Source organism: Oncorhynchus mykiss, chromosome 9 (assembly GCF_013265735.2).
Source record: "Oncorhynchus mykiss isolate Arlee chromosome 9, USDA_OmykA_1.1, whole genome shotgun sequence".
NCBI classification, from domain to species: Eukaryota; Metazoa; Chordata; class Actinopteri; order Salmoniformes; family Salmonidae; genus Oncorhynchus; species Oncorhynchus mykiss.
Genome location: NC_048573.1, coordinates 15,689,407 through 15,711,263, shown reverse-complemented (window position 1 = coordinate 15,711,263; position 21,857 = coordinate 15,689,407). Strand labels below are relative to the sequence as shown.

At 42.8% G+C, this 21,857-nt stretch overlaps 2 protein-coding genes across 6 annotated transcripts in view; one reads left to right on the top strand and one right to left on the bottom strand.

Moving 5' to 3' along the window:
- intu (inturned planar cell polarity protein) overlaps nt 1–13,442 on the top strand; it is a 43,032-nt gene extending 29,590 nt beyond the window's left edge. For 2 of the 4 annotated variants that reach the window (XM_021614888.2, XM_021614885.2), the window contains exons 5-17: nt 330–448; nt 880–969; nt 1,342–1,419; nt 1,669–1,852; nt 2,498–2,551; nt 2,824–2,886; nt 3,195–3,434; nt 3,690–3,904; nt 5,661–5,970; nt 6,155–6,249; nt 6,446–6,635; nt 10,794–10,933; nt 11,974–13,442. In XM_021614888.2, coding sequence (XP_021470563.2) covers nt 330–448; nt 880–969; nt 1,342–1,419; nt 1,669–1,852; nt 2,498–2,551; nt 2,824–2,886; nt 3,195–3,434; nt 3,690–3,904; nt 5,661–5,970; nt 6,155–6,249; nt 6,446–6,635; nt 10,794–10,933; nt 11,974–12,085 — 1,890 coding nt within the window. In that variant the 3' untranslated portion in view covers nt 12,086–13,442. Of the gene's footprint in view, nt 1–329; nt 449–879; nt 970–1,341; nt 1,420–1,668; nt 1,853–2,497; nt 2,552–2,823; nt 2,887–3,194; nt 3,435–3,689; nt 3,905–5,660; nt 5,971–6,154; nt 6,250–6,445; nt 6,636–10,790; nt 10,934–11,973 lie in introns of all 4 variants that reach the window. The other 2 variants (XM_021614887.2, XM_021614884.2) reach the window with 1 other exon arrangement.
- On the bottom strand, nt 13,441–19,179 carry ino80b (INO80 complex subunit B). Of its 2 annotated transcripts, none has more exons than XM_021614890.2 (5): nt 18,628–19,179; nt 16,783–17,056; nt 16,350–16,504; nt 14,674–14,852; nt 13,441–14,476 (listed from the first exon to the last, which is right to left on the bottom strand). In XM_021614890.2, the coding sequence occupies exons 1-5, from the start codon at nt 18,668–18,670 to the stop codon at nt 14,009–14,011; spliced, it is 1,119 nt and encodes a 372-aa protein (XP_021470565.1). In that variant the 5' UTR covers nt 18,671–19,179; the 3' UTR covers nt 13,441–14,008. The 2 variants fall into 2 exon arrangements, with proteins under 2 accessions (XP_021470565.1, XP_021470566.1); XM_021614891.2 differs by having other exon boundaries at nt 13,446–14,476; nt 16,362–16,504; nt 18,628–19,178.
- Nucleotides 19,180–21,857: the final 2,678 nt, after the last annotated feature.

Genomic DNA, 21,857 nt, shown 5'->3' with positions numbered 1-21,857 from the left:
TCTTGAAGACTGTGCTGGATAGAAATGTTTATTACTAGGAAACCAATCATAGTTTCAGTGCCTGAGGTGTATACTACAAAGCAGGATGGAGGAGTTAGCCAGTTAACTTTGTCTGTGGTACAAGTGTTGGTGTTGTTGACCCAGAGGTGAATGTCTGGCATTTTTAAGGATTCTCTCTGCTTTTGTCCTTGTTTCCAGGGCTATGAGGCCCTACTCCTCATTCAAACTCCCCCCGGCCCTCTCCTGAAGTAGTCGGCTCAGACAATACAGGGGAGCCTGCCCCGTGCTCTGTCTTCTCTAACAGACTGTCTGTCTGTGTACTTTCTCAGCAAGAGATCCTGTACCAGTACCCTGTTTCTGAGGCGTCCAGCCAGCTGAAGGGAGTCCGAGGGATCTTCCTCACTTTGTGTGACATGCTGGAGAATGTCACCGGGGGACAGATAGTCAGGTAAACAAAGTCTGTACAATCATATACATATTGTGGGAGCTCAGTAAGAATTCCAAGGAAATAAGAAAATGTCCACTTCCTGTTTGCCGTGGCCTCCAGAAATACTGAAGAAGTTTATTGGGAACAGCAAATAGAGGGTTAGGTTAGTCAGGTAAGACTGCCACGGAGGTAGTGAATATACAAAGCCCCAATTAAATATACGAACTACTAAAAATGGAAATTCCTGCCATGGTTATATTTCTTCTCTATCTTTTCTCCTGCTCCGGTTCTTCCTCTCGCTTTCCTCTCCTCCTCTTTCTTTTCTGTCCTCTAACCTTCTGCCTTCTCCTCCCCCTCCTCTCCTCTTCTGTCTTATTCCCCCTCTTTTTTTGTCTGCACTCTACCCGTCTTCTCTTTTTCTTTCTCCTCCTCCCCTCCATCCCCCTCATCAGCTCGTCTCTGCTGCTCCGTAAACAGCTGGTCCATGTGGGCTACTGGAAGGAGAGCAACAACCTGCTGGTGATCGGCCTGCCTGCTGAGAGGTACCGACCAGTGGAGGCTGCAGAGGGGAGGATGGCTCATAATAATGTCTGGAATGGAGTAAATGGAATGGCATCAAACACATGGAAACCATGTGTTTGATGTATTTGAAACCATTCCACTTATTCGGCTCCAGCCATTACCAAGAGCCCGTCCTCCCCAATTAAGGTGCCACCAACCTCCTGTGGTATCAACACATCAAAGTCATCCGAAGTCAATCATAGCATCAAATACATACTTCCATATTCAATACACCGTCTCACTCAATCACATGTCAGCTAAATGTTATAGCTTTTCTTGACCATGTGCCCTAATAATATGTTTGATCTCCTCCTCCTCGTTGACTGTGTGTTATGTTCTCTTGTTTTCTTCAGGGTTCCTCTGCTCTCTCTGCAGACGGTAGTGGGAGGTGTGGTCAGGACTCTCAACGTGATGTATGGCTCTCTGGGCAGGTCTGTTGACGGTCTCCAGTCCTAGTCATTGATTAGGGATGCATCCTAAATTTGACCAAAAGTAGTGCACTATGTAGGGTATAGGGTGCCATTTCGGACGCTAGTTTGATTTCCCGGTTCAAGCAGTTCCAGTCTTTCTGGCTTCCCATTTGATGCTGTTATATTACATCAAACCTAAATAGGCTTCTTTCCCTCCACCTCTTCCCATCCTCCATCTCTCCCTCCATCTTTTCATCCTCTCCTCCTCAGTGCATTTTGCCAGGTGGACCACGCTCCCAGACTGGACCATTTCTTCTGCCTGTTCTTCCAGCAGCTGATCCACCCCTCCAGGTTGAGTGGCAGCTCCGTGGCCACGCCCCCTGATGTCTCGGAGACTCTCTTCCTGGACGGACTGCCGGCGGTCCGATGGCTCACCCTGCCTCCTGAGATAAAGGTCTGCATGGGCCACAGCTTCGGGCCATGGATGTGATGAAGCACTTCCTGTTCATTTGTGTCTTCACCATTTGGTGTTTGTGCTTTCTCATGCTTTAACTACTTTTCTTGTCCTATGAAAAGTGTTTTAGACTCGCATGTCAGTGATAAGTTTAGGAATTTGCTCTTGCTATAATATGACTGGGCTTTTTTGCAATCTTGATCAGGGATGGGCAACTACAGTCCTCTGGGGCTGGAGTGGTGTCACTATTTCCCCCCATCCCTAGCAAAACACAGCTGATTTAACTAATTGCATTCTAATCTGAAGATCATGATTAGTTGATTATTGGAGTCAGGTGTGTTAGCTGGGACTGGGGCAAAAGTGTGACACCAATCAGGCCCTGAGGACTGGATTTGCCCATCCATGATCTTGGATGTCTTTATTGATTTATGTCTCGTCTTTGCTGCCCTCTGCTGTCTGGCGGTAAAAATTACAAGGGATCCTGCCAACCAGTTTTCTGCTCAGACTCTTTTCCAATGCGAGATGCTCCAGAGCATGGTTGACTCTGCAGCCATTGTTAATGCAGAAATAAGTCACTACATCTGTGCTGTAAAATTACAATTGTATGTCAGAATTCTATTGATCGTCTCGTCTGTCTATTCACAGATGGAGGTTGACACTGTTCTCTCAGACTTTGAATCGTCAGATTTTGGAGAAATGGTAAGTCAAATCGTTACATAGGACTCTGGTCAAATCAGTGCACTTTATAGGGAGTAGGGTGCCATTTCATTAAACAGAGCCACCAGCTGTCTCCTTCCCTCTGTTGGGCCTAGTAGTGAGAGGAGAAGGTGAGTCTATTTCTGGACCTGCCTGTGGATATTTAATGAGCCAGTGAGAGAGAGAGAGAGAGCAGCAGGCTACTTAATCACTTAATCATTCATGTCTGACCTTCTGAAACTGATAATGAAGATAGTCCTCTCTCTCTCTCTCAGTCAGAAGACTTCTATGGCATGAGGCGTCTCTACGTGACGCTGGGCTCCTGTCTGTTCTACAAGGTGGGTGTCACACACACACACACACCTGACACCTGTCTGCTGGATCGCTGTCCTTTCCACACACACTTGACACCTGGGCCCACGGTGAAGCCCAACACCTCACAGACACCCTTGGATGGATAGGAAGAAAGAGCCAGTTAAATGCTATCTATATAATCACATAACATCACCCAGGATAACACGCTGTACTTCTTCATTCCCTGTGTGTGTGCGCGTGTGTGCGTTCTTTTGTTCCTGTGTGTGTGTTCTCTGTTTGTCTACGTGTGTGTGTTTGTTCCTGTGGGTCTGTGTTCTCTGTCTCTCTACAGGGCTACCTGATAGCCAACCACCTCCCCAAGGAGGACCTGCTGGATGTTTGTCTGTACTGCCAGCACTACTGTCTCCTCCCCCTGGCAGCAGAGCAGCGCGTGGGCCAGCTGGTCATCTGGAGAGAGGTGTTCCCACAACATCGCACCCAGAACACCCAGACACAGACCAATAACAACCACTGTACCAGGCCCGGCTACTGCCAGCCACAGGGACGCTACTTCCTGCTCATAGTGGGACTGGTAAGATCGTAGTATTAAATAGAACACTAAAGGATGGCCATCTTGGTCTGGAAAGCTTTCATTCTAGAAACACATTATTTTCTTCTGCATTACTAAAAAGAAGAAATGCATCTTAATCCAGTTAGACTTGATCCCTGACCAAGATGGCTGCCATTATCAACTTAGACACCTATCAACCTTTTCCATCTAGTGAGTTGACCCTTTTCCACCCAGACATTTCTGTGAACCCACACATTCTCTCTCCTTCTCCCCCAGAGGCATTTCATGCAGTGCGTCCTCCTGGAGGCAGGGGGCTGTGCGTCCCCTGCCCTGGGGGCCCCGGGACCTGACTGTGTGTACGTGGACCAGGTCAAGGCCACCCTCCTGCAGCTGGAGGGGCTGGACGTAGGGGTGGAGGAACGCCTGGCCGCCCCGCCCGCACCCTGCCTCTCTTGTGCTGACTGGTTCCTCCCCTCCTCTGCCCGGGACAGGTTAGTTTTAGTTTAATAGTTAAGTTTAGTTTGTTAAGTTAAATACTTTACAACAAATTAACCTTAGTTTAGTTGTAAATCACACATACACATTTAGGATCTTGATTTGAGCCAGTTTGCTACACCTGGAAAATAAGTTTGCAGCAACAGGAAATGTGAATTTTAATGAATGTACATTTTTGTAGGGTTTGATACCTTTTTCGTAAGGGAAAATCAAGTCTGACATTTCAAAGTGGAAATTACAACCTTCAGAAGCCTTTTTTAAACCTTGAATACAGTGCTTTCGGAAAGTATTCAGACCTCTTCACTTTTTCCACTTAGTTACATTAAAGCCTTATTCTAAAATTGATTAAATACTTTTTCCCCCTCATCAATCTACAAACAATACCCCATAATGACAAAGCAAAAACTTGTTTTTAGACATTTTGCAAATGTATTAAACATAAAAAACAGATACCTTATTTACATAGCTATTCAGACCCATTGCTATGAGACTCAAAATTGAGCACAGGTGCATCCTGTTTCCATTGATCATCCATGAGATGTTTGTACAACTTGATTGGAGTCCACCTGTGGTAAACCCACAGTTGACAGTGCATGTCAGAGCCAAACCAAGCCATGAGGTCGAAGGAATTTTACGTAGAGCTCCAAGACAGGATTGTGTCGAGGCACAGATCTGGGGAAGGGTACCAAAAAACACAGTGGCCTCCATCATTCTTAAATGGATTAAGTTTGGAACCACCAAGAAACTGAGCTATCGGGGGAGAATGGCCTTGGTCAGGGAGGTGACCAAGAACCCGATGGTCACTCTAACAGAGCTCCAGAGTTCCTCTGAGGAGATGGGAGAACCTTCTAGAATGACAACCATCTCTGCAGTACTCCACTAATCAGGCCTTAATAGTAGTGGCCAGACAGTAGCCACTCTGCTTGGAGTTTGCCAGAAGGCACCTAAAGGACTCTGACCATGAGAAAAAAGATTCTCTAGTCTGATGAAACCAAGATTGAACTATTTGGCCAGAATTCCAAGTGTCCCGTCTGGAGGAAAACAGGCACCGCTCATCACCTGGCCAATACTATCCCTATGGTGAAGCATTGTAGTGGCAGCATCATGCTGTGGGGATGTTTTTCAGCGGCAGGGACTGGCAGACTGGTCAGGATCGAGGGAAAGATTAACCGAGGAAATTACAGGGAGATCCTTGATGAAACCCTGCTCCGGAGCACTCAGGACCTCAAACTGGGGAGACGGTTCACCTTCCAACAGGACAACGGCCCTAAGCACACAGCCAAGACAACGCAGGAGTGGCAGCAACGCTTCCCATCCAACCTTGAGAGGATCTGCAGAGAGGAATGGGAGAAACTTCCCAAATACAGGTGTGCCAAGCTTGTAGCGTCATACCCAAGAAGACTCGAAGCTGTAATCGCTGCCATAGGTGCTTCAACAAAGTACTGAGTAAGGGGTCTGGATACCTTTGTAAATGTGATATTTCAGTAGTTTTTTTTTTAAATAAATGTAAAAAACGTGTTTTTGATTTGTTATTATCGAGTATTGTGTTTAGATTGTAACGTAACAAAATGTGAACAAAGTGAACGGGTCCGAATACATTCCAAATGCACTGTACACTACAAGTTTTACATTTCCTGCATTGCAGGGAAGTTATACTGTAAAGGGGTGATCAAATTAAGATCCGACATTGGTATAAAATCCTCCAGGATGAGACAAAGTGGTCAGAATACTTACTTCCATTGTGGTCCTCAGGTTGGACACCATGGCTGCATCGTCCCCTGTCCTCAGTAAGCTGACTGGGGCTGTGAAGCCACCGTCCTCCACCCAGGGAGGGGGGAAGGGAGTGGGCAGGAGCCTCTTCGGAGGGGGTGCCCGGAGACCTAGCCCCCAGAGGAGTCAGTCGGACAGTGGGAGCGAGGGACAGCCGGAGGGGGGTGTAGGAGGGCAGACAGGGCTCAGTCCACACTCCACCCCGGACTCAGCCCGGAAGCTGGACGGGCGGAGAGACTCGCTGGGTTCGGGTGGATCTGATGGGAGTGGAGCCAGTGGAAGTATTTTCAAGGTATCGTCATAACCTTCCCCATTGCTAAGGTTCCATCAGCAGTATTGACTTTGATACATTACATTTGTTAGACACGCATACACAACTAGGAGAAAATATAGTTTTTAGTGAGCACAGTATGCGTGGGAATCCATGGCTTTTGTCATTTACCAATGGACCTTTTGTTGTCTATTTGTTCCCCTAGATTCCCAAGATGAAGCACCCTAACCCATTCTACCTGGGCACCCTGAAGAAGAGTCTGACAGAGAGAGAGACAGAGGAGATGTACCACACCATTAAGTGAGTGAAACAGGCCAGCAATGTTAGAAGTTAGTTTATCCTTGTTGTAATAATGGTCTGACGCCCCATTCTATTCCATTCTCTATCATTCTATTCCATTCCATTATTTTCTATTCCATCCATTCTATTCGTTTCTATTCCATTCATTCTCTACTATTCTATCCCATTCCACTCTCTCTCTGTGCTGTGTTCCCAGGTTGACATCTGGGGCAGAGAACACTCTGTTCCACTATGTGCTGATGGAGACACTACAGGGCATCTTCATAGCTCCTACACACAGGGAGCTGGCCCAGCTCAGCGGCTCCATCCACCCTCAGCTCATACGTAACTTCCACCACTGCTGCCTCTCCATACGGGCCACCTTCCAGCAGAGTCTACCGTCCAGGGTGAGATACGAAACACACACACACACACGGGTGTGTACATGCACGCACATACCCAGACACACTCTTTCTTTCTCTCTCTCTCACACACACACACACACACACACAACACATTCTCATATGTAACAATGTGTCTGAGTTGTAATAGCCTCGTCGCGAACTAGGCTTCCCTAAAATGGGAAGCCTGGGGATGTTCCATGGCAGAAATCATCTAGAGAGGGGTCGGAACTCGTTGTAAATCAGTGACGCCTTGCAACACGTCAAACCAATCAAATTAGTGACGTAGGGACAACATTTTCTGTTATTTCGAGATGTGCTAAAGCTGCAGCAAGAGGGGAGAAATGGCCTACAATGCTGACCTGAGGGAAAGCATGAGGGACAATAAATAGCTAGCCACAATGCGGTTTGTTTTGATAAAAGTCAGCTAATCTTGTAAGCTACCTAGGTATAACTAACTAGCTAGTTACATTTCTCTCAACATTATAAAGCCTACACATTTTTTTTAAATAAAAACAGCATATTATTGACCTAAAAGGTTAGCTGTATTAGCCCAGTCGCTAGCTTATCCAGGCTCAGTGATACCATGTGCTGTCTATCTATGGGAACAACTGCAATCATTTTGCATGTAACATTGCTAAAATGAATGAATGACCGCAGTGCCGAGGCGCCACTACAGCCAGCCTGGGTTTTGATCCCAGGCTGTTTGACAGGATGGCCAAGCGCAGTCCGGGGCAGGGGAGGGTTTCGCCGGTGGAGATTTTCTTGGCACATCGTTCTCTAGCGACTCCTTGTGACAGGGCAGGGCGCCTGCAAGCTGAATCCGGACATCAGTCGAACAGTGTTTCCTCTGACACATTGTTGCGGCTGTAGGCTAACTCAACTGAGCTGCTATCTAGTTACCTTTTCACACTGTTAAACTAAGTTAATTCAATGTCATCAGCTAGCTAACTTCCTATTAGATCGCTGCAGGTTAAGCGAGCAGGGTGATAAGAAGTAGCAGAACACACCTGTTCAGGGCCTGGTTAGTACTGGGATGGGAGACCGCATGGGAATACCAGGTGCCGTAAGCCAGAAATATATATATATATATATATTTTTATATATATATATATTTTTTTTGTATATATATATACAAAAAAATAATACAATGCTACCTGTAATGCGCATCCCCTATACTAGCGTTGGCCAACCTTGCTCCACTGATCCCTGATCCACTAGGTGAGCAGACTTCTATTCGAACCCAGTAATAGCACACTTGATTATCAACTCATTAGATTTGATATGTTGAATCAGGTGTGTTATTGCTGGGCTGAAACAGAACCCTGCACACCCAGCAGACATCTAGCAGGATTGCCCTGCTCCAATTCTAATAGGTTTATACATTGTGTGTGATTTTTAACTGTATTTTGTATACAACATTTGCTAACATATAGGATATACCCTTAGTCTCTTGGGATATTTATTGGGACCTATATTTATCTGCAAACAGGCTTTCACAGCTTCCCATATCTGTGGACAGAAAACATTACAAAGAAACAGGCTTCAGAATACTCCAATTAGACAGCACTGAATATTATGTTGCTATTATCTCTCTCCTCAAAGTTGTCCTCTCTAGGGACTGGAACAGGAGAATGTCCTCCCACAAAATTACCTGCCCTATCCAGTAGCCTTAACTGACAGCTGATTACATCAAGATAGAGATCTAATAGGAATTTAGCTAGCTGATGACATTTGATTAACTTAGCTAAAGAGTGTGCAAAGTTAGCTAGATGACAGCTCAGTCGAGTTAGCCTGCAAAGGTGCCTACTATAGCTAGCTAATAATACATTGTTTTTAACATTTAAAAAATGTATTTACTTACTTGAATAGGTTCTCCCGTTGCATGTTTTATTGGTTCTTACAAAAACAAAATAATGGACAATCTTTACAATATTTTCGGTTGTAGCATGCTGCGGTCTAAGGCACTGCATCTCAGTGCTAGAGGCGTCACTACAGACCCTGGTTCGATCCCGGTTTAGAAGGTGCTAGGACGTTTGACTTTACCAGCGTAATCCACTCTCAATTTCAATATATACAGTGCCTTGCGAAAGTATTCGGCCCCCTTGAACTTTGCAACCTTTTGCCACATTTCAGGCTTCAAACATAAAGATATAAAACTGTATTTTTTTGTGAAGAATCAACAGCAAGTGGGACACAATCATGAAGTGGAACGACATTTATTGGATATTTCAAACTTTTTTAACAAATCAAAAACTGAAAAATTGGGCGTGCAAAATTATTCAGCCCCTTTACTTTCAGTGCAGCAAACTCTCTCCAGAAGTTCAGTGAGGATCTCTGAATGATCCAATGTTGACCTAAATGACTAATGATGATAAATACAATCCACCTGTGTGTAATCAAGTCTCTGTATAAATGCACCTGCACTGTGATAGTCTCAGAGGTCCGTTAAAAGCGCAGAGAGCATCATGAAGAACAAGGAACACACCAGGCAGGTCCGAGATACTGTTGTGAAGAAGTTTAAAGCCGGATTTGGATACAAAAAGATTTCCCAAGCTTTAAACATCCCAAGGAGCACTGTGCAATCGATAATATTGAAATGGAAGGAGTATCAGACCACTGCAAATCTACCAAGACCTGGCCGTCCCTCTAAACTTTCAGCTCATACAAGGAGAAGACTGATCAGAGATGCAGCCAAGAGGCCCATGATCACCCTGGATGAACTGCAGAGATCTACAGCTGAGGTGGGAGACTCTGTCCAAAGGACAACAATCAGTCGTATATTGCACAAATCTGGCCTTTATGGAAGAGTGGCAAGAAGAAAGCCATTTCTTAAAGATATCCATAAAAAGTGTTGTTTAAAGTTTGCCACAAGCCACCTGGGAGACACACCAAACATGTGGAAGAAGGTGCTCTGGTCAGATGAAACCAAAATTGAACTTTTTGGCAACAATGCAAAACGTTATGTTTGGCGTAAAAGCAACACAGCTGAACACACCATCCCCACTGTCAAACATGGTGGTGGCAGCATCATGGTTTGGGCCTGCTTTTCTTCAGCAGGGACAGGGAAGATGGTTAAAATTGATGGGAAGATGGATGGAGCCAAATACAGGACCATTCTGGAAGAAAACCTGATGGAGTCTGCAAAAGACCTGAGACTGGGACGGAGATTTGTCTTCCAACAAGACAATGATCCAGAACATAAAGCAAAATCTACAATGGAATGGTTCAAAAATAAACATATCCAGGTGTTAGAATGGCCAAGTCAAAGTCCAGACCTGAATCCAATCGAGAATCTGTGGAAAGAACTGAAAACTGCTGTTCACAAATGCTCTCCATCCAACCTCACTGAGCTCAAGCTGTTTTGCAAGGAGGAATGGGAAAAAATGTCAGTCTCTCGATGTGCAAAACTGATAGAGACATACCCCAAGCGACTTACATCTGTAATCGCAGCAAAAGGTGGCGCTACAAAGTATTAACTTAAGGGGGCTGAATAATTTTGCACGCCCAATTTTTCAGTTTTTGATTTGTTAAAAAAGTTTGAAATATCCAATAAATGTCGTTCCACTTCATGATTGTGTCCCACTTGTTGTTGATTCTTCACAAAAAAATACAGTTTTATATCTTTGTTTGCGACCTTTTGCCACATTTCAGGCTTCAAAGTTCAAGGGGGCCAAATACTTTCGCAAGGCACTGTATAAATCGCAGACTGTCGGCCACACTTGATAACTTAAAAAATAGCACTTGAAACTAGCATAGGGAACAACTACCCAGACGGAAAACAGTGATGCACAGAACACACAGCACCCCTTCTATGGGTGTGTGGGGGAGGGTTCTTGAAATCTAACATCCTATCCAAATCTTGCAGTTGAGGAATAACGGGGCATTATCTGTGTCATATTTTGATGATTGTTAAATTGTTTTAAAAAAATGCCAATAAATATATTGTACAAAAAAAAAAAAATCTTGCAGTTGGGAGCCAGCAAACAATTCAAACCGTTTTTGCAATACAAAATTCTCCATACCTCCAAGGGAGGTATGACAACGATGATTTTTGGGATGTATGGCAATGTGAGACTAGAGTTGTAATAACGAAGGTAGTGTTTATGTATAAAATCATAGACTTCTCTGTCTATATGAATGTGTTTTTATCTCTGTTAGCAGGGTAGGCGGGGTACAGACAGACCCCAGAGGACCCATGGGCTGGGCCCAGTGAAGGAACACGGGGTTCTGTTCCAGTGTAAACCTGAGAACTGGACCGACCAGAGGAAGCCTGCTCCCACCATGACCTACTGGGTGATAGGGTATATGACAGTGCAAAATACTAAATGGTACCCTGTTCCCTATGTAGTGCACAATTTAGAGACCTAGCCAATATACTATATGAGGAAACACTTTGTCTTCTCACGTACCCTATTCTCTATATGCTGTAGACTAGATTTGACCAGAGCGGCTCAGTGTACTATATGGGGAATAGGGTGCCAATTAAGACTAGGCCAACTGTGTCTGTGCTTACATAGTGTGGCAGCCCACCCAACTCCACTGTATATGATTGATTCTCCTATTATGATATTTATTTAGCCTCTGTTGCTATACAGGGTCAGTGTTATGAATAATGGCTTTGTGTGCGTTGGCAGCATTATGAGTGATGTCTGTAATGAATGTAGGGTTTGTAGTGTAGGGATGGTGGTCTGTCCTTGTAGAAATGACTGATGGCACTTTGGTTCTGTCTCGGGCTGTTGATTTTGGACGCCCTCGTGTGTGTGTGTGTGTGAGAGAGACTACAGGTGGCCCTCAGGGAGAGAGGTCTGTCTGAGTGGTAAAGAAGGGAAGTAAAACTGTCTGGGTGGTAGAGTAAAGAAAGGAAGTAAAACACTGGAGTTAACTTTGAGTGAGAGGCTTGGAGTAGCAGATCACCATGTAACAGCTGGGTTTTAGGTTTCAGTGACAGTTAGACGCATACTGGGCAGAGATCTTCATTTATCAAGGTGGTCCTGTATTGCCTACTCTCTTGACCTTTTTGTTCAATTTTTTTAATCACTTCGCAATTATATGTCCTGCCTACCTATGCTCCTCTGCCTTGGGTGCGGCCCAATAAAATCTCCTTTCTCCTGAAGTGTGCACTCGTTCACTATTCCCCACAAAATGAAAAGCATTGGATTGGTGGAGGCATGGGCTAGAGAGTGTTTCCATATACCAGTCAATTCCTTTAAAATCCATGAAGGGAAGTGAACAAGTGCACACTTCAGGATAATGTAGATAATATTAGGATGCCCCAGAAACCCACTCTGCCATTTTCCTCCTCTTTCTCACTTTGAAGCTCTGTTGTTTCTCTGTGTTCCAGCCGGATGCTTCTAGAACCCGTCCCTCAGGAATTCTATGTGTGTTTTCATGACTCCGTGGCAGAGGTTCCCGTGGAGATGGCCTTCCGCCTATCTTTCGGCCTGGCCTTGTGACGAGCCGTCTGCCAACAGTCTCTTAATGAACTCTGATAACACTACTACCTACAGACAGCGGTGCACAACCCTGGGTTCTTTTCATTAGGCATCAAATGGGAGAAAACTGATAGAAACAGGGAGGGGCTACCTGAACTCCAATAAGAACCGCTTGTTTGTTTCCCGTCACAAAATATTTTACAACAGTACACCCTAATGAACACGACCCTGGTCTTCAACGTTTCATAGTCGACCTCAACGCCTGCTTACTGTCTGTCTGAGATATTGCGGGAACTAAGACTTGTCTTGTTCCAGACAGACATTGATCACCTGACAGCAGATAGGAAAGGAAAGACCAAGGTTGTTCTCTGTTAGACTTGGACCAGCTCCAGTGGAACAGCAGGGGACAACGCTGTGGAACATTCAGATAGAAATATATTAAATAGAAAAAACACGCCTGATATGTAGAATATTATTGTAAGGAATCACGTCAGCTCTATTCATTGCATTTCTATCTGTAACGTCTCACTACACTTGCCTACTGAACGAAGCCCTGGGTTTACTGGATGCAACAATTTTGTGTCCGAAATGGCACCCTACTCCGTATTGAGTGCACAGCTTTTGAATCTGGTCAAATGTAGTGCACTATGTAGGGAATAGTGTGCCATGTAGGACAAGCCACTAAACTCAATAATACCTCAGAAAACAGGCTGCAGGGAAAGCATTTTGCTGCTGTTCTGACCGTAGAAATAGAATCTCATTCTAGTTCAGTGGTTCTGACATTGTTGTTCATTTAAAGGTGCTACACATTGGATTTTTATTTTTGCATTTTGACCCGCCAGAGCAGCATCTGTTGTCAAAGTGAGAAAGCTGTTCTGGCTGTGTTATCTAGTGGAAATCCCTCTGTCATTTCCTGGTTGCAAAAATTCTACACTGTTCACTCAATTTCAGTTTGTGTGAAAACAAGCACTGGATAGTGTAGGGAATCATTGTACAATCTAAATTGCTGTGAAATATCTTGCAATTCACCTAGCATAAGGCTGCATTCAAAACAAAACTCCCCCTCATCCCATTTCCCCGTAACATGGCGGAGAATTGCACTTGAGCCTTTACTTTGGGTTTTGGTCCACCAGCTGCAAAAATCCTATGTGTAGCACCTTTTAAGTGTGCCTGACCAAATAATGTGACTGTTCTTGCTTGCTAGCCTCTCCACATTGGCATGGCAACCGCCTTAAGTGGAGTTAAATTCCTATATGTTGTTGATTGTGGGGGGGGGGTATTGTATTTAAGCTGTACAGTATTTTGCATAGAAGTCAAATAATTTGTGATACAAATGCACCTTTGAGTCTGTTGATTAAAATAAAAACCTGTTTTGGTTTCCTGGGGTCATTTTCTCAATTTATCAAACGGTGTGTAACATGTTAACATGATGCTTGCTATACAGTGCTTTGCAGCTTCCTAAATGAATACAAAACCATTAACGATATATTTACACAAATGAAAGTCCTTCATGATCAACAGGCAACAGAGCACTGTAATTTTAGGAAAAAGCTGATTTACTTCAGCTGATTCATTTCACAAAACAAGGTTACCTTGTTAAATTCTTATACAATCTACATCACGTGGACTTCCACAAACAGGATCTAGAAATGAAATACAAACTGGCTAATGTGGCTGTAGCCTCCATTATTATGATGCGTGTTATCAGGGCTAAATTTGACTGACTGACTGATGCGAACAACATTCATCTCTTTTGTAAGTACACATAATTATGTCATTAGTTTGCCACCAGAAATGCAGAGGAAATGACAAATTACTGGACATATCAAGAAAAAAAAGAAAGCATTTTTATAATCTGCTAAATAAAAAATATCCACCTTGTCCTTTGATTTAGCCCTAGAGTCTGTACGGCCAGCAAGCCAAAACCTTCCAAAGAGGTCAAGTTCAAGTGACGCTCTCCACAACAAGGACCAGATTCTTCTTGTAGCACTCCAGACTACAGAGCGGGATCCCCGTCTTGGAGCACGAGTACCTCTTCAGATTACTGCACCCGTTTACTCCGCACCCTACCGGTGCCGGTGGAGGGGGGCACGGGGGAGCAGGGGTGGGGGCTAGCACCCCCTTGGGAAAGGAAATCCCCATTCCCTGGGCCGAGTCGCAGTAGCGGACCATGGGACACTGGGCCTGCTTGGACTTGCGTTCCCTCATGCTCTTGATCTTGGCCTTCGAGGTCTTGGTGAGCCTCTCAATGGTCTGGTTCTTGTTCTCCTCTGCCTTCTTGGCAGCCTGCAGACGCCTCTTGCGGGCACGCTCCTCCCTCTTCTGCATCATCTCAGCGGTCATCTCCTTCTCCTTGTAGCCCATGGGCAGCTCCAGGAGAGGCTGGTTCTGTTGCTTATGCAGGAGGGCTTTCTGTAAGACAGAAGCACACACACACAAACACAGTCAGGTACAGTAGGATGTAGACCTAAATCTAAATTTCTGTAACCACCTAAGTTTATAACCACTAGCAATTTCTCAGGTCATATCGTAACCTTAAATCACATGGTCGAGGAAAAACTCAGAACTCTACATGTCAGACTAGACTAGGCCTGTCCGGACCCTGTTACCTGTCTGGCTGTGAGCAGTGACTCATCGACCTCCTTCTTCAGCTCTCCGTTGTCGTCCAGCTCTCCTTTCTCCAGGGCGTCCAGCCACTTCTCCTCCTCGTCCACCGGCCCCCCCAGTCCCCCCAGGGAGTCAGAGTCCATGTCTGGCAGAGGAGACGGGTCCAGGTTACTGTCCTCATCTAGAGACAAGAAACAGACAAGTGCATGGTCAAGATATTAGAATGACATGGCTGCGATCCAAATTAATTAAAAATAAAGCTGAAATATCTTCAGTCAATAAGTATTCAACTCCTTTGTTAAAGCAAGCCTAAATCAGTTCAGAAGTAAAAATGTGCTTAAGTATCACAATAAGTTGCATGGACTTATTGGACTATGTGTGCAATAAGTGTTTAACATGATTTTTGAATGACTACCTCATCTCTGTACCCCACACATAGAATTATCTATAAGGTCCCTCAGTCCCGCAGTGAATTTCAAACAGATTCAACCACAAAGACCAGGGAGGTTTTACAATGCCTCGCCAAGAAGGGCACCCATTGGTAGATCGGTAAATTTAAAAAAAATCTAAGCAGACATTGAATATCCCTTTGAGCATGGCGAAGTTATTCATTATACTTTGGATGGTGTATCAATACACCCAGTCAATACAAATATACAGGTGTCCTTCCTAACTGAGTTGCCAGAAAGGAAGGAAACCGCTCAGGGATTTCACCTTGAGGCCAATGGTTAATTTAAAACAGTTACAGAGTTTAATGGCTGTGATAGGAGAAAACTGAGGCTGGATCAACAATGTTGTAATTACTCCACAATACTAACCTAATTGACAGAATGAAAAGAAGGAAGCCTGTACAGAATAAAGAATATTCCAAAACATGCATCTTGTTTGCAAAAAAAGTAACACTGAAAAAATGTGGCAAAGCAATTAACTTTTTGTCCTGAATGCAATATTATGTTTTTGGGCAAATCCAATACAACAAATTACTGAGTACCACTCTCCATATTTTCTAGCATAGTGGTGGTTGCATCATGTTATGGATATGCTTGTAATCTCTAAGGACTGGGGAGTTTTTCAGGATAGAAAAAATAAATGGAATGGAGCTAAGCACAGACAAAATCCTAGAGGAAAACCTGGTTCAGTAAGCTTTCCAACAGATACTGGGAGATGAATTCACCTTTCAGAAGGACAATAACCTAAAACACAAATCTACACTGGAGTTGCTTACCAAGTAGACAGTAAATGTTCCTGAGTGGTCGAGTTACAGTTTAGACTTAAATCTGCTTGAAAATCTATGGCACGATTCGGTGGTTGTCTAGCAATGATCAACAACCAATTTGAGCTTGAAGAATTCAGAAAATAATACAGGTGTAGAAAGCTCTTAGACACGTACCCAGAAAGACTCACAATAATCACTGCCAAATGTGTTTCTAACATTTATTGACTCAGGGGTATGAATACTTATGTTTCTTAAAACATGTTTTCACTTTGTCATTATTGGGTAGATGGGTGAGATTTTTTTTTATTTAATACATTTTGAATTCCGGCTGTAACACAACAAAATGTGGAATAAGTCAAGTGGTATGAACACTTTCTAAAGGCACTGTGTGTAGTAAATCAATCAGTTTAAACAGGAAATGACTTTTATATTGATTGGACATGATGAGAGTAAGAGACAGACCTTGGCACTCACCAAGCCAGGCCCGGTACTGCTCGAGTGGGACGCCCTCAGAAGGCTCCTCATCGTCATCATCATCCGAGTCGTCATCATCGTCCACGATCATCAGAGGAGACGGGGAGCGGGCTACACCAGGGACCACACTGAATGTTGGCACACTGGTTCATTAAGAAAAAGGAGAGATAACGAGAACGGGGTTAGAATTTCAGGTCACGTGAACGATGGACCTATATTTTGCATCAGAAGTCAATAGGAACTGATCAGGGCCAGGGTGAGTTTCTCCAAAATATAAAGAATATCTTTAGCACTAAGACCATGTTAAAACCATTGGTAGGCATTGGGCAAACCATGATATTTATGTTTTCTGAGAATCTCACCCTTGTTAAGCTCAGTAGTCTCTGTGTCACTCTTAAAATAGAAGCCAGCGAGGTCTCACCTTTTGGTCCCCAGCGTTTGGCCTCCCAGTTTGATCTTGAGTCGAAGCTGTGTGGGGGGCTTGAGTCGGAGCTGCGTGGGGGGCTTGAGTCGGAGCTGCGTGGGGGGCTTGAGTCGGAGCTGCGTGGGGGGCTTGATCAGGATGCCAGAAGATGACTCCAGGGCCTCGGAGTAGGAGCTGTGTCCGTCGTCACGGTGATGCTTCTTCTTGTGCTTCTTATGCTTCTTGTGTTTCCTCCTATGGAGGCTGTGTAACCCCAGGTGGTCTCCATCACCTGTAGTCACAGATAACCAATAAAGATGTAGACAAAATAGATAGAAAGACAATCAGGCCTATTTAGAAGTGCTGTTCATAGGTTGGTGGCATCTTAATCGGGGAGAACAGGCTCGAGGTAATGGCTCGAGCAGAAAAGGTGGAATGGTATCAAATACATCAAACACATGGTTTCACTCCATTCCAGCCATTATTATGAGCCCTCAGCAGCCTCCACTGGTGTTATGGGCTCGGTTGGTAGAGCATGGCGCTTGCAACACCAAGGATCGTGGGTTTGATTTCTGCTGGGACCACCCATCAAAAAAAATGTATGCATGGTTGTCCACAACAATAAAAACATTTTTTAAAAAGAGTGCTCTGTTCTTTCGACCAGTCTGCTCAAAATTTTAAAACATGTATTTTTTTCATATATAGACACACCCTATGTGTTTGAATAAATCAACTATATGCACTGAGCTTCTCTGATGCTTTAAGCGCAGTGTGTGATGAAATAACTAAGACACACAAATGACTCAAGGGGGAGTCCAATGGCCAAAAATACCTCATTTGTTTAGGAACATCATTCCCTATTCCCTCAACCCCTACTCTCTTTATGTAAAACATGTATGCATTGCATGAACTTGACCAATAGGGCCTGACCTCTCATAATCACATGAATCAATTGGTTATAACCAACTCCAAACACCGTAACACACCACGGGTACCAAACAGGTGCTTTTAGATCACAATATTATTATTTTTTCTTACCATTTGGAACAGTGTAAATTACACTAAATAAAGTATAAATGTACCAGTCAATGTCTATGAAGCATTGATTACAGCAGACTATAAACAGTTGCATGCATTCGTGAATTGCGGTTTATTTATTGTTTCGCTTCTTTTTTTATTTCATTTTAAAACTAAAATGCTTAATTGCATTTCAAAGCGTGAATGACTTGTATGATGACATGAGCGAACGATTCATTGATTGATACAGTAGCCTATTTATTGAAATAAACCTAAGTAAGTTACAGTACTAAGACTAAAGAGGACGGGCTCTAAGGCCTAAAGGCTCGATGGTGGTTATACAAGAAACCAACTAATGATAATGACATTACCTATTATAATGATGATCATAACAATAATTGTAATAGAAGAAGAAGAAGATCAAGAAAAGGGAGGGCATGGGAGCGAGAGCTGCGTGCATATTATGTGTCTTGTGCACCATGGAGTTTTTTTGAGAATGCTTGACTAAGGAAGTCTCAGCGTATTGACCAGTCGACTAAGCAGGGTCAGCTCTACCGCATGACTGTTAGTGGCATATATTATTATAATAATGCCATGTATGACTCAAAATAATGACAAGTGGCATCTGGACTGTTCCTAATCGCTTCTTATGGCAAGTGAATATGATGGTGTCAAATCTTCAATTCACAAACAACCAACCAGGCATTTGTATCCAGATGATTACAGGTTAGATCAGTAACAGAGAGAGGGGGTGGGGACTAAAATAAAAACAGCCATGCTTGCGTCGTGGGAGCATAACAGTAACAGTAAACATAACATAACAGTAAAATTGTAAAAAAAACTCACCTAAAAGAAACCTTGGGTGGATCATGTCTTTCCTTTTCCCCATTAAAACGACTATATGTAAATCAAAACAAGCAAAGGTGTTCTGCAAGTTTACATCACAGCAAGGTCGTTGGCCTTGATCTAGCTATATGCGGAAAAGTCGTGTTATCAAACGCGATAGCTTCTCGACGCACGAGCAACCTACTCGAGAGTTTTCACACGATTTGATAGCCTGGTAAATTGAAAATCATCTACTTTGCTAGCTAACGCAGTTGCAAGCACGTTTTATGTGACAAATAACAACTGACTAGCTAGATGGAATGATTAGCTATCTACTGTAGCTAACATTAGCCTTTAGATAAATTAGTTGCTCACAAATCAATGATTCACGGTGCGGATGCAGCTGCTCTCCTTCGGTTAAGTTGCTAGTTATTTGTACAAACGGGACAGTAATGACTGAGTTATTATTTGAAAATACACAAGCCCGAGAAATCAAAACAAATAGCTAGCTAGCTACGTGCTAGCAGCAATGGAATATTTTCCTCGCGGGTTTCAATACGATTATTTACGTGTATTCGGGTACGCTGCCGCCACCCACCGGTGCGGCGGTGGAATTACTGTCTAGCCTTGACTGTTACGTTGATCTGGTTCAGTATTAAATTATCGGAGATCATTTGTTACGATTTTATTATCAGGGATTATTTTTTTTTAAATTGCATCATGCAGTTAGTTGATATACGTATAATTACTTGTACAGTAATCTCAAAATTATATACTTATTTTGACCCCTGGGTAATGTAGGGCTTGAAAGTAAACATTTTACTGTAAGATCTGTTGTCTTCGGGGCATGTGACAAATAACATTTGATTTGGTTGGACTCCAGTGGACTATTGCAGTGAAAACTACATTATCCAGTGGCCACTGTACGTTTAAGTGTCAAATGCTTAAGGTCAGTCATGAAACAAACTTGGTTGTATACATACATCTGTTGTTCGTCTGCTCAAATGTATTCCTATTATATGATTTTTGTGCACTGTATTTCAGGTTTAATCCGTGCATTATGTTCTTTATTTTAATTTTTATATATTTTTGTTGTTGTTGGGAGGGTAGATCCGCTTTAATATTGCAGATAGATTGCGGCTTCAATCAATGTAATGGTCTGCATCATTTCCAATCCCCCATATATATTTTTTGTAAATATTTTATATATATTTTCCCCTAACCCTACCATCCCGCCCCTAATTGGAGTAAACTAATAGTGAGCAACTCTTAGGCTTCTACTTCCAGCTTATACATACTATATGCATTTTACGGACACAGAATATTTTAAATAGTTATCTTTTGTTTGTTTTTAGTCCCATCCTTCAGCTCGACTCAACCCCGTCCATCTATCTCTGAACACCATCCAGTTTATATTTCTATTTGCCATATATTTTTCAACTGTCCTGTGATGTTTCACAAAAGTGCTGAACCTTTCTATTCTCATAGATTCTACATATTGTAAATAAAATATAAACATTTTTGCTAAGAGTTGTCTTATATTGTTGATCGATTGACTATGACTTTTTAAATCACCCAGCAGTGCTATTTGCAGAGTTAGCTCCAAATAAATGTTGCAATTCTTCAGCCATTCCCGATCTTGCAACCAAAAACAAGCTACATATGGACAGTACAAAAACAAATGATCTAATGATTATGTCTCTTTGCAGCAAAATCTGCAGAGCTGGGATGGTTGTATCCCCATAAATATATATATATATATATATATATATATATATATATATATATATATATATATATATATATATATATATAAAACATTCCTAAAACCCAGAAATAAGTTACCTCTGGTTCGTTCAGCCATTCCTATGTCAAAAATGAATGGGGAAGGAAAAGGGTTTTGGGATAAATGCTGAAAATAAGGTCTGAGGTTAACACAGGTTTAGGAGATTTTATATGTTTTCTTATATGAGATCATATCAGTCAGTTAACATGATCTTTATGAATTATGAAGTCTTTGTGCTTTCTGTGTCTTTTTATTATTACATAAATTCTAGTGTCGTTTGCTGATGAAGATTATCTCATCAGTGAAGGCTCCTCAGAGGAGGAAGGGGAGGACCATGCTCCTCAGTGAATTTCATAAAAATTGAAATTGTCAAAGATTTTAAAAGTGATCCTTTTTCGATAAAACTATACTAAATATATTCACGTCACCAAATAACTGATTGAAACACACTATTTTGCAAAGAAGGTCTACAGTAGCCTCAACAGCACTCTGTAGGGTAGCACCATGGTGTAGCCAGAGGACAGCTAGCTTCCATCCTCCTCTGGGTACATTGGCGTCCTTACAAAACCTAGGAGGCTCATGATTCTCACCCCCTTCCATAGACTTACATAGTAATTATGACAACTTCCGGAGAACGTCCTCCAGCCTGTCAGAGCTCTTTCAGCATGAACTGACATGTTGCCCACCCAATCAAGGGATCAGATAATTAATTTAGTACAGAAAGCATAAACTACAGCTAGCTAACACTGCGGTGTATAAAATGTGGTGAGTAGTTGACTCAAAGATTAACTATACTGACTATGAGGTTACTTGAGCTAATATGGTGACAACGATGTAAACTGTTTGTAGAGGTTTGGCTTGGAAAGGTTTTCTCGCCTGGTCACATGCAGCTGATTTGTTGTGCATTGAAGTCCACAAGCAGCATAAGATGAGGGACACAAACCAGCCTGCACATGTCCTCTATTATTATTGTTATTGTTCAGCGTTTGGTTATTTTGACCCTTGATTATTGTTGTTACTGTTGTCCCGTTGACAACATTGATTTTTATAATTTTTATAATGTTAACATGGCAAATCTCCAAAGTAAGCTTTGGCAATATTTACATTGTTACGTCATGCCAATAAAGCAAATTGAATTGAAATGATTACAACGTTGCTGTTATGAGAGTGAACTCTGTTTACCCGTGATCAGGTGTATTCATTTTGCCGATTCTGTTGAAAAACGTTTCTTAAACGGAAGCAAATGGAACAAAACGGAGATAAACATACCTGTTTGCAACTGTTGGACTAATGATTACACCCTATATCAGCTAGATGCAGGCAAGAGTGCCTTACATTTGTCTCTCGGCCTGTGTGCACACCAACATTGTAAACTTTCATGCATAGGCTAGGTTGCAGCAACCTCATGGTGGATATAGGGAAAATTCGAGTATCATGTAGTACCCTAAACCTATCGCTGTTACAT